Source organism: Myxocyprinus asiaticus, chromosome 3 (assembly GCF_019703515.2).
Source record: "Myxocyprinus asiaticus isolate MX2 ecotype Aquarium Trade chromosome 3, UBuf_Myxa_2, whole genome shotgun sequence".
Taxonomy (NCBI): Eukaryota; Metazoa; Chordata; class Actinopteri; order Cypriniformes; family Catostomidae; genus Myxocyprinus; species Myxocyprinus asiaticus.
This window is the reverse complement of record NC_059346.1, coordinates 23,113,663-23,125,987: the sequence shown is the minus strand read 5'-3', so window position 1 is coordinate 23,125,987 and position 12,325 is coordinate 23,113,663. Positions and strand designations below refer to the sequence as shown.

General features: G+C 38.5%; 1 protein-coding gene across 1 annotated transcript in view; it reads left to right on the top strand.

Moving 5' to 3' along the window:
• Positions 1-12,325, top strand: part of LOC127424076 (whirlin-like) — a 116,404-nt gene that overhangs the window by 87,725 nt on the left and 16,354 nt on the right. Inside the window, exon 6 of the mRNA XM_051668859.1 lies at positions 10,517-10,720. Within this exon, the coding sequence (XP_051524819.1) occupies positions 10,517-10,720 (204 nt within the window). The remainder of the gene's footprint in view (positions 1-10,516; positions 10,721-12,325) is intronic.

Here is a 12,325-nt window from a genome sequence, read left to right as displayed (position 1 = left end):
AAATAAAATAGTCTATTCCTCTCTCGCTGTTGCTGGCATGCCAGTGATTACTCCTCCACGTGCCAATGCTGGCACGCGTGCCATAGGTTGCCGACCCCTGCATTAGAGGGTCCTGGAATAATGGCCTCTTTAATATGTGAAACCAAATTCCATTTTATGGTTGTTTTTTTAAATAATGTGTCTAAGAAAACAAAAGCTGATAGTAAGTCCAGTGTGAATATATTGGCCCCAGATGTCATGTTACTTTGCAATTTGCCTGGAGATCAAAACAATCAAGCTTTTTTGAGTGTACAAATTAAATAAACACTGCTATCTCGAGCAAACACATTGTAATAGCATAAAGAGTGTGCATATTTGTGTCTATTCCTGTTTATGGTTTGCATACCCATCACCACAAATTGCATGGTCTATTGTCTTTGGAGATTATATCTGATGGTTGTTAAAGGGCTGTCTTTGCACAGCTGTAAGGCTGTGATCTCTGTCTAACTCACACACATCAATCTATTATTGAGTGCAGAGGACAGTTCTGAGCTTGGAAACATCAAACAACTCTGACTGTGTAAAAGAGCCTGTCTCACTGAGTTCTGCTGGGCAAATCAAAGCTCTTACAGAGTTTGAGTGGCCCTAAGCTGTGGAACACACATGATGTTTATCCACATGGTTGGATTTATATTTTATCCATGGAGAGTAAAGCATGGTTTGAGAAAACCTGCAGACGAGAATGAGATACATTCATTTACAGGACAGGATTATGAAGTTTGAAGGCAGGAGTTTCTGTGCTCTACCTCCAGCACTGCGTCAGAGTATGTACTGAATTTGTTGAAGAACTTCTAGATAATGAATAAAGCATGTTCTTTATATATGCAGGTTTGTAGTGTTGTATAAATACATTCCTGCACATTGAGCTAATTTACATGGACACCAGAAAGTAATATATTGCATGAAAGCCACTGAAAACATGAGGCGGTGTTTGCATTTACAGTACATGCGCTGTATTAGCTGCTTTTTATGCTCAGTAATGTTGTATAATAATTCCAGATGGCATCACAGTCTTCAGAGGTCTACTGGGGTTGCCCTCTCACTTCATACTCCGGGATTCCCCCGGCGGACCTAAGCATATACGCAGATGTGAGAGACAGTAGTCGAAATTTAAAGATATTGTGTTTTAGTTAATAGTGTGTGTGTATGTGTGTGTGTGTGTGTGTGTGTGTGTGTGTGTGTGTGTGTGCAATTTGTTTTCCCACTGTACTTCCCTGAAATGTTAAATTATTGCCACCATGATGACTTGAGTTGATGTAGCGTTTCATCCGGTGAGGTTACTGTAGTTATCTGGTGTCATGCGCAGTCTTCAAAAACCCATAAGAACGTCGCTTAAGCGTTTATGTAGCCACATACATCACTGAACACTTTATTAGGAACAGCTGTACACCTATTTATTCATGCAATTATCTAATCAGCCAATCGTGTGGCAGCAGTGCAGTGCATAAAATCATGCAGATATGGGTCAGAAGTTTAAGTTAATGTTTAACTGATCAATCATCAGAATGGGGAAAAAAATTTATCTCAGTGATTTTGACCGTGGCATGATTTTTGGTGCCAGACAGGCTGGTTTGAGTATTTCTGTAACTGCTGATCTCCTGGGATTTTCACAAACAACAGTCTCTAGAGTTTCAAAACAGTCTCAAAAACAAAAAAACATTCAGTAAGCGGCAGTTCTGCGGATGTAAATGTCTTGTTGATGAGAGAGATAAACGGAGAATGGCCGGACTTGTTCGAGCTGATAGAAAGGCTACGGTAACTCAAATAACCACTCTGTACAACTGTAGTGAACACAATAGCATCTCAGAATGCACAACACGTCGAACCATGAGCTGCATGGGATACAACAGCAGAAGATCACGTCAGGCACTTTATTAATACCATAGTGTTCCTAATAAAGTACTAAGTGCTTGTAAACCACACTCTCTACCAGAAACCTACTGAAGGTGTGTTAAACCGCTTTCTCTTAATTCCTTAATCGGCATAAGAAAAACAGTGTTCACATTCAAATTATATTTCAGAAAGGTGCCTTCTACAAAAACCCAGGAATAAGCCATTTTCAATCCTAGTCTTGAAATACCACAGCACTGAACATTTTGGATATCTTTCTTATTTATCACACCTGATTCAACCCATCAGTAGAGTGCCCATTAGTGGTGTGCTGTGGTACTTCAGGAACAAAATTGAGAACCACTCTTTTATAAGAACAATAAGATATACTGTAGGTTAGGAAACAGTGAGGAAAAGAGCAAGAACCACTCTTGTAGGGACTGTTAACCATATAAGTGAATTCATTTTCTAATGTTTCCAGTAGCATAACTTGTAGAGCATGGTGCTAGTAATGCACTGTTAGTTGCTTTGGATAAAAGCTTGGTCAAATATGGAACTGTTGCACAGCAAACAATTAAACCCATGATGTTGTTCAGACAAATGTAGATTAAAAGCTTTTCTAAAATTATGTAATCAATTTATCCAGAGCAGCCACTTATTGTGTTTCCTCTCAGAGTGATCAGCTAGTTAACTTCATAATTATCGATTGGAGATGTGGCATACTAATTAATCATTGCTCAAACAATCTGAATCAACACTGCTTTAGGCTTACACAAGTTAATTTGAATTAGAACAGGAAAACAGATGCTTCAATCCATGCTGAAACATAAATTAAAACAATAATTTTTTGCTGAAAAGGAGAATGTTGATGTCAGTACGCTGTTTATTTTTATTTAGTTGTTAAGGAGTTTTAGAGTGTAACGCTGCCTTTAAGTGCTATTGGAATAATCATAAATACAAATTTCCTTTTCGGAAGTTGCACATGAATGACCCCTCAAGTCGTAATTACGAATGAAAAATGTTGATACCCGAGTTTCTGAGTTTCAACATGGTGGAGGAGAGTATGGTTTTTCTAGTGAATGATAGGTTTTATTCATTTTTCTAAATACAGCTAATTGTTAGTGCTTGTCGTTTTGGTCCTACACTTATACACTTATCAGCATCCATTTGATCCATATTGTACATTTGTACACCAAATATATAGCATGTATTTGACTAATATTCCATTATTGTCAGCAAACTGACTGAGAAGCGTGTATTACGGTGTCAAAATAAGAGTTTCCTTCGAAATTTGCAAAAATTAACCTTGTGTCCTCCATGTTTCCTTTTCTTTCTGACAAAGCACTTGAATGCAAAGTTCTCATAATTACCACTTCAGAAATGGGAACTTCTGGGAAGTAGGATAATTCTGAAAGCACATGAAGGCAGCATTAAGGCCTGGATTTACACCGATCAGCCACAATATTGAAACCACCTGCCTAATATTGTGTAGGTCCCCCTCGTGCTGCCAAAACAGCGCCAACCTGCATCTCAGTACAGCATTCTGAGATACTATTCTTCTCACCACAATTGTACAGAGCGGTTATCTGAATTACCATAGACTTTGTCAGTTCGAACCAGTCTGGCCATTCTCTGTTGACCTTTCTCATCAACAAGACTTTTCTGTCCACAGAACTGCCCTTCACTGTACTTTTTTTTTTGTTTTTGGCACCATTCTGAGTGAACTCTAGAGACTGTTGTGCATGAAAATCCCAGGAGATAAGTAGTTACAGAAATACTCAAACCAGCCCGTCTGGCACCAACAATCATCCATGCGATTATCTAATCAGCCAATCATGTGGCAGCAGTTCTCTGTTGATCTCTCTCATCAACAAGGCATTTCCATCCACTTAACTGCAGCTCAATGGATTTTTTGGTTTGTTTTTAGAACAAAAAAAAAGACTGTTGTGAGTGAAAATCCCAGGAGATCAGCAGTTACAGAAATACTCAAACCAGCCCATCTGGCACCAACAATCATGCCACTGTCCAAATCACTGAGATCAATTTTTTTCCCCATTCTGATGGATGATGTGAACATTAACGAAGCTCCTGACCCGTATCTGCATGATTTTATGCACTGCACTGCTGCCACATGATTGGCTGATTAGATAATCGCATGGATGATTGTTGGTCCAAACGGGCTGGTTTGAGTATTTCTGTAACTGCTGATCTCCTGGGATTTTCACGCACAACAGTCTCTAGAGTTTACTCAGAATGGTGCCAAAACCAAAAAAAAAATACAGTGAGGGGCAGTTCTGTGGACAGAAATGCCTTGTTGATGAGAAAGGTCAACAGAGAATGGCCAGACTGGTTCGAACTGACAAAGTCTACGGTAACTCAGATAACAGCTCTGCACAATTGTGGTGAGAAGAATAGTATCTCAGAATGCTATTCTGAGATGCAGGTTGGCACTGTTTTGGTTGCACAAGGGGGACCTACACAATATTATGCAGGTGGTTTTAATGTTGTGGCTGATCGGTGTACTTCCAGGGAAGTTCTTATTCATTCTTCGTTCAGAGGTAAAAACAAGTTCTAAACAGCCGAACAACAGTATACTGTTCCCGAACATTCAGACACCCGCCACACCACTGTGGGAGGTGTTTAGAAGTACATTTAAATATGAGGACGCTCAGTAAAACATAAACTAATGTGACATTAAAATGTGCTATCAATAACTTTATGCCTCATTCTATCAGTAGAATTCACATGAGGTCAGTATAAGAAGCTGTTTTAACCACTCGATGATGATTTAAAGTAATATACTGTTTATGCACTAGAAAATGTTTAATTTGTCTTGTTTACATTTTGTATTCATGGTGCTAATGTGCTACACATGGCCATAAAATGTGCCGTTTGTACTCTGTTATTGTAATTTATAATGGCACTGATGATACTGCTGCAAAGATCAGTGTATAAAAGTGTTAATGTGCAGAATAAAGACAGAAGAATGATGATAGGCTTACTTTGGGCTGATGTGTAAATGGCTTTCACTGCAGATGGCACATGAGTGAATGGGTACTTGAGAGTATTTGTGTAGATTTGATTCCTTTTGTAGACTAATTAAACAAAACTAAAATTGCATGACGTCGTTAGAAGTTTTCCTAAAAGTTCGCCCAGGCGAGGTGTTACGAACCACCAAAATGAACATCTTTTTGGCCAGATTTTGTTCTAAATTACATCACACCCGTTTGTTCTTCGATTTCGTATGAAGTATATTTGGCCCTTTAGTACAGTATAGATGATTATTTCATCATCCTCAACGTGAGGATCAGGGGAGTGATATAATTTTATGGAACATTAAAGCTTAACCTAAAGGGGTCATATCACCAGGAAGCAAATTTTTGTTGATCATATGAGAGATCAAAAACACCATCTTTTGAGACTAAGCTGAACAAACAGCTCATTCTGAAATCCTAAGGTTTCTGACCTTCATATCCTTTTGAAGGATTCCAACTTTAGAACTATTAGTAAGCAATTTGTAGGTTGATTGTCTAGAAAATTGTTAACACTGTGTTTCTGTGGCTTTATAAAAATTCCTCTGTTTGTTTTGAGTGACTTGTCCAACCTGACAGCCTCAAAGGTGTGAGTTGTGGGAGGGATTTTCTGCTCATTTGATCAGTTGCAGATAGGGGACGTATTCAGAAGACTGTTTGAAAACAATGTATATTTTTGCAATTACGTTTGGTGGCGCTAGTGGTGCAGAAATGACACACTTCAGCTTTAAATAGAGGGTCATGAATTATGACTATAATCATAAGTGGACCTTATGAAAAAAATAAAATGTAAAAATAAAATGCATTACATGACCCCTTTATAGGAGAGAAAAGAGGAGGGTCAAGGAAGAAGAAAGGTGGAGTTGTTATTGGTTCAGAGACCATCAGACTTTTTCAATGGCAGCTGGAGTCAAATTATATTTTGTCAGAGTAACCTTAAGGAGTTTGGTTAGCTTGCTTGGTGGTGCATAAATATCCATATTTATCCCCTCTTATGTGTCTCAAACACAGTGCTTTAGGCTGGGCTGCCTCTTGCCCTCCCCTCCTGTCCCCTGAGCCTCAGGCATACTTTTATTTTATTGGAATGAACCTGAGCCTTCCACCATTGAACAATAGGCAAGAGGGCCATGGCATTCTAAAAGGCTTCACAGAACAGATACAATACAAGCTGTCCATCATGTGTAGCCTAAAGAATCAAAGTTTCAGCAAGCCTGAGCAAACCACTTGAATGGGTCTTATGTAGGTCATTCATAATGCACCTAGTTGAATACTATTGTGTGCCTGAGTGCCAATCTTCTCTCTCTGTCAGCGATGAGGAAGTGATTTTAGAATAATGTAGTATGTTCACTGTTATCTTCTGTATGTATGTTATGGAAATCGTAAACTTGATTTAATAGAGTTAACTCAGAGCAAAAACATGCAGTATTAGATACAAAAGCAAATAAATTATTGTCAATTAAAGCTAAAGTGTATAATTAAAAACAACAAAAACAACAACAAATGGCAACATCAAATATTTTCTCAAATCCAAGCTTAATATGCAGAGACCGTTATAATGAAAATATTTGTTGGTTGATATCCCTGAAAAGTGTAAACACTGTCTCTGCTGTGCTTTCAAAACATTGCTCTTTTTGAGCATCCTGACCAGCCAGACAGAAACATTGGCTCAACCAATGGCATGAGCTGGGGCAGGACTATCTGTTTTTCTCCCTTACAATAAATGAGGTGAGTGTTCGGGAAACCTGCTTTGAAAACAAAACATTATTTTTGCAATTCTGGTTGGTGACACCAGTGGTGCAGAAACTACACACTTTAGCTTTAAAGGAATAGTTCAACCAAAAAATTGAAATCCTGTCATAATTTTCTCACTCTCATGTCCTTCCAAACCTGTATGATTTTCTTTCTTTTGTGGAACAAATGGATAAGTTAGGCAGAATATTAAGGGCTGATAAAACTAGTCACCATTTACTTTCATTTCATCACATCCATTCAATGAAAGTGAAATGGAACTGAGGCTGTCAGTCCCTGACACTCTTTAAAATGTCTCCTTTTCTGTTCCACGGAAGAAAGAAAGTCATATAGGTTTGGAATGATATGAAGGTTAGTAAATTATGACAGAATTGTCATTTTTGGGTGAACTAAGCAGCAATTGTGTTTTACAGGGAACAGCATTTCTTTCTTTGTCTGTGTCACACCCACGGTTGTTTAGATTGTTAAACTGCTCTAACATCATTCATCAATACATTGTCGTGACACAGAAGGTCTGTCTCATCTTCCTGTTGTTGACGTAATGCTCTTAGTCCTTCATCCTGTTCTGAGTCATAACTAATTTCAACAAAGTCAGACATGCTGACATCAGCATCTATAGTCATTGCTATTCCAGTGCAATATTCTTCCTGTAGATCGCAATGACTTTTCTACTTTAAACTATAGTGTCTCAATCTATCCATAAACCACAGAGTAACTGAGAGTAGCAATGCATGCCTGTTTTGGAGGAACAGTCTGTCATCCGTGTCGTTGTGTATGTGCGTTTAAACTTGAGAGTTAAATTGGCAGAGGCACCCTCATGCTGGGGAATTGATTAAGGCTGGCAGAGTGAAACACCAAGGACAGTTTTAGTGATCAAGGGCTGTGGATCAGCGTTATCCAGGAATGAGGGCAGTAATGAGGGATGGATGGTTCTCTCTTGACTCCTGGAATCAACATTTTAGGCCCTCTGAGATAAAGTGCATGCCAGCTTGCCATATGAAACCTGCCACTGTATGTATGATGAGATTTTTTTGGTTGATATGATTTAGAATCTGGGATATCTGAATCTATTTGTTCAAGCTAATAAGTTTTAATTGGAAATTATATTGTTCCCACTGGGCACAATTCCAAGGAGTTCTAACATACCTAGAGAGAGACATCCGTTAGCATTCCCATTGATCTCAATGGCATTTGATAGCCTGTTGGCCTAGAAGTAAGCAACCTGGACAACCTGGATCTCACTCACTAATTGGAAATGGAATGCTTAAGAAGAAAACTGAACTGGAGCCTGCCTGCAGGAAATAAAATGAAGTGATGAACAAACTGGCAATATCTTTTTCTTTTTTGAATCGGAAGTGCCATAATGCATTTCGGATGTTCCGCGCCAATTTAACCCCTGGGTGTAATAACCCATATGCATAAGCACCCTAGAATCTGTGTCTAACACCATAGCCTCCAGACAATACCTAAAAGAAAACCTATGCTCTGTTATCTGTGTGTCACCCGCATTGATTTGTAAGACTATTATATGGGGATGTCCATGACCGGACGTTGTCCATGACCGGACGTGAGAGAGGAGGAGATGTACTTTCTGATGACAGCAGGCTGAAAAGATCGAGTTGTGCTTTCTAGAACGCTGAAAAGAGGCACAAAGTGCAGCAAGATGTGAATTGGAGAATTTATCTGGAAGACTTAACCAAGTTAACCATAAAGGCACAACAAATCAATTATAATGAGACTGCCTCTGTTACAGTCATACACATTTCAAGTCATATTGAGCATTTTGTGTCTGATCTTCAATTGGTTTAAAGAAGTTTGTACCATTGACCGTTTGTGAGTACAGGAAGAGAATAGGAAATCCTTGAGGAGGGAAAAGACACCCCTGTTTTTCTTGAAATGGAAGCGCTCAAGGACAGATGCAACCGACAGACTTTTAAGAAATGTAGGCCTATTGATTTGGAAGCAAACCATGGCTTTTGTCAGAGCAAACCTCCCTCTCCTCTGGTTCTTTTTCTTCTGTCTCTCTCATTCTTGCTCTTTGTCTTTTATATCTCTGATTTCCCTCTCGCTGTCTCTTCCCCGTTCATTCCACTTACAATCAGTTTCAATCACAATCAGTCAGTAGCACATATTTATGTGATTATTCAGTTTCATGTGCTCTAGACAGAGTTTCACTCACAAATACTATGTAACTAGCTATGGTACGCAGAACAGGTGCATCTCTATTTTCTCTCACACAGAACATTGCATTATTTGTTATCAAAGCTTGATTGTTACAAAGTTTTTTTTCAGTAAGTTGTTCGCTACATCAGTGTTTCCTTCACCGATAGTCAGGAACACCTAATCTGCAGCACCACAAAAAATAATAATAATAAAAGAATATACATTATGCACTATGCCGAGTTGTGTTGCATTGATATTGCGTTGTACTTGTTGGTTGCACACACACACACACACACACACACATACAAACATACAGCACAACATGCTGTCCAATTCAGTAAGAAATTGCTTGATTGGTGCAGTTCTTTTCAATTAATCAAATGATTGACGAATCAAACTGAATCGATCACATGAATTAGCTGTCTGAATCATGGACTGAATCAGTCAGACAACTCACAAGGTCATTGAACCACAGGTTATTCCTGTTACTGTGTAATCTGTATCGAAAGCAATGTTAAAAATGCACATTTGTAAGGTTAGTGAAACTTAAATCTTAACCTATGTCTAATTACTGACTGTTTGTTTATATCGCATTGTCAGTTTGAGAGTTTTGTTGGAATAAAGGGAATTTTAATTTATGATATGTTATTGTCTAGCAAGTTTTTAGGCCTAGATTAGCAGGGTTGGGGTTGGTCCAAAAATAAAATCCTATAAGAAACACTGAGCTAGATACTTGGGGGCATATGAGTTTTTAGATATGTAATGCATGGTGTTTTCAGTGTTTTTTTTTTTCTAGTAATAGTAGCACTGAGAGGTGTGGAACACAGCGAGATGGATGAATAGAGGGAGGCAGGAAGAGAGAGAGAGAGAGAGAGAGAGAGAGAGAGAGAGAAGGAGTGGAAGGTTTTAGACAGAGATTGCAGTTTTTTGTGATGTAGGCCTGAATAAGGAGAAAGTCTAAAAGTAGAAAGCAAAGGAGGGGCATGTTTTGAGAAGAAGGTGCATAAATAAGCCAGTGAGAGAGATAGAGTTTGTTACCCCAGGGTGTGTAGTATTACATATTAGACATGGCTGACTGGTGAAGTCTCACAGAAACTGTCCTGCAGCTGCTAATCTCTGTTCCCCATGAGTGCCAACTGCCCACACACTGACCACAACATGCATATTACATCACATCATATCAACTTCATGCTCTGACTTATGATTGCACAACTGTTTTATAGCACTGTAGCACTACTGTAGCACTATTTATTTATTTTCAGTTATGAGCTATCAGTTAAACGTTTGGACACTTGACTGAGTTTCTCATTATCTTAAAAACCTTTTGATCTAAAGGCTTATGCTCAAATGTTTGGAAGTAATTTTGTAGACAAATATAAATCGTGCCTATGTATGAATTTCTTTACAACACTAAACATTTTATATATTTGTTTGAATGTATGAATTAATGCATAGTGAATAAAAAACAAAAACAAGCTAACAAGTGCCTTGCAGACAGTGGAGCTCTTTCTATACTGTTTAAAAAGGATCCCAGGTGAATACTTCATGAAGATGGTTGAGAAAATACCAAGAGTGCACAGAAGAAGAAGCTGAAGCTTACCTTTTTTTACTAATTACATAATTCACATTTACACACCTGATCACCATTACAGCTCATTTGGACATGCTATCTAATGTTGTACTGTAACTTCTCTCTCTTGCAGTCAGTCTGCCGTAAAGGTGTTGTGCCTACTGTCGGAGCAGTGCGTGCCGGAGTGTGGAGCTCATTGGAGGAACAGGCGGTCATGCTTTTGACAGAGACAGAGAGACAGACTATGAGCTATTACATTCAAGAGTACCAGTGCAGCCATATTGGAGTAGAGCCTCTGGCGATGGCCCTGTTTGAACTCTTCAACACTCATGCCAAGGTGAGACTGACAACACAGAACCTAACAAGAATTCCTAACAACTTATAACAGCATTGTCTGTGCTAGCAAACACTACATGGCAAAAAGTATGTGGACAGTACACCCTCTTCTAATGAATTGTTTTGACAATTTCAGCTACATCCATTACTAACAGGTGCCTAATATCAAGCATAAAGCTATGAAATTTCCTTAGACAAACATTTAAGGTAGAAGGGGTGTACCAAAGCGTCAAATGCGTCTTATCCAGTTCTTGTGAGTGCACATTAGTGCCAACGCAACACGCAAGTGGGCGTGGGTGAGAACTGGGAGTGCTTGCGCTATCTGTGGGCATATGCATGCAATCTGTGGGTGTATTGTATTAGGGGTAGCATAGTCGACTATAACTAATCTAGTCGACATTGTCAGCCTGAAGTCGACTAGTTGCTTTTCATGTGATTTACAAAATGCGTCTGTAGGAAATACAGGAGGTGGGTGATTTCTGAAATGTAGGATGGCAAGGGAAGACTCATTCATATTAATGAGGGAAGCTATTCCTGATTTGTTAGGGTTTAGGGGTTGGGTTATAGTTTCTCTGTCCAATCAGGTAGTGCTTTCCTGATGAATATTATTGAATCGTCCAATTAGTTATCGCTTTACTCTGCCATCCTACATTTCTGGAGGCCAATGGCTCTGCACTGAAAGCTCAAATAACATATAAAGGTGGCATAGAAGTCATCCATACGACTCCAGAAAGAGTGAAGTGGCTCAAATGTACTTTGATAAAGATGGCACAGATGCTACAGTAACCTGCAATATAAGCAAAGTGGACTTCAAATTTAACAGAAAATCTAGTGCTATGCAAAGTAACTTAAAAAGAAACCCGCTAGCACTAATTAGTTATTTTCAACATGACCATTACAACTTTGTGCATTTGGACATCTGACCTGATTGCTTTTTGCTCCTTGAAGAACGTGATTTGGCAACAGTTAGAAAAGTGCTTCAAGAAGGAGTACGATGACATGATGGCAAAACAAAATATAAAAACTCATGGCCATTCCCAATGACTTTAAGTGCAGCATTATGCAATACATCATATACACAAAGAAATATTCCAGGTGCAATACAAGTTAAACTCAATCGACAGCATTTGTGGCATAATGTTGATTACCTCAAAAAATTATTTTGACTCATCCGTTCTTTTCTTTTAAAAAAGTAAAAATCAAGGTTACAATGAGAAACTTACAATGGAAGTGAAAGAGTCACATTTTTAGAGGGTTTAAAGGAAGAAATGTGAATCTTATAATTTCATAAAAGCACTTACATTAAAGGGATAGTTCACCCAAAAATGAAAATTCTCTCATAATTTACTCACCCTCATGCCATCCCAGATGTGTATGACTTCCTTTCTTCTGCTGAACACAAACAAATATTTTTAGAATAATTTTTCAGCTCTGTTAGTGGTTGCAATGCAAGTGAATGGTGATCAGCACTTTAAAGCTCACATAAAGGCCACATAAAAGTATTCCATAAGACTTCAGTGGTTAAATCCATGTATTCAGATGCAATGTGATTAGTGTGTGTGAGAAATCAGTTTTACTATAAATCTCCACTTTCACATTTTGAAAG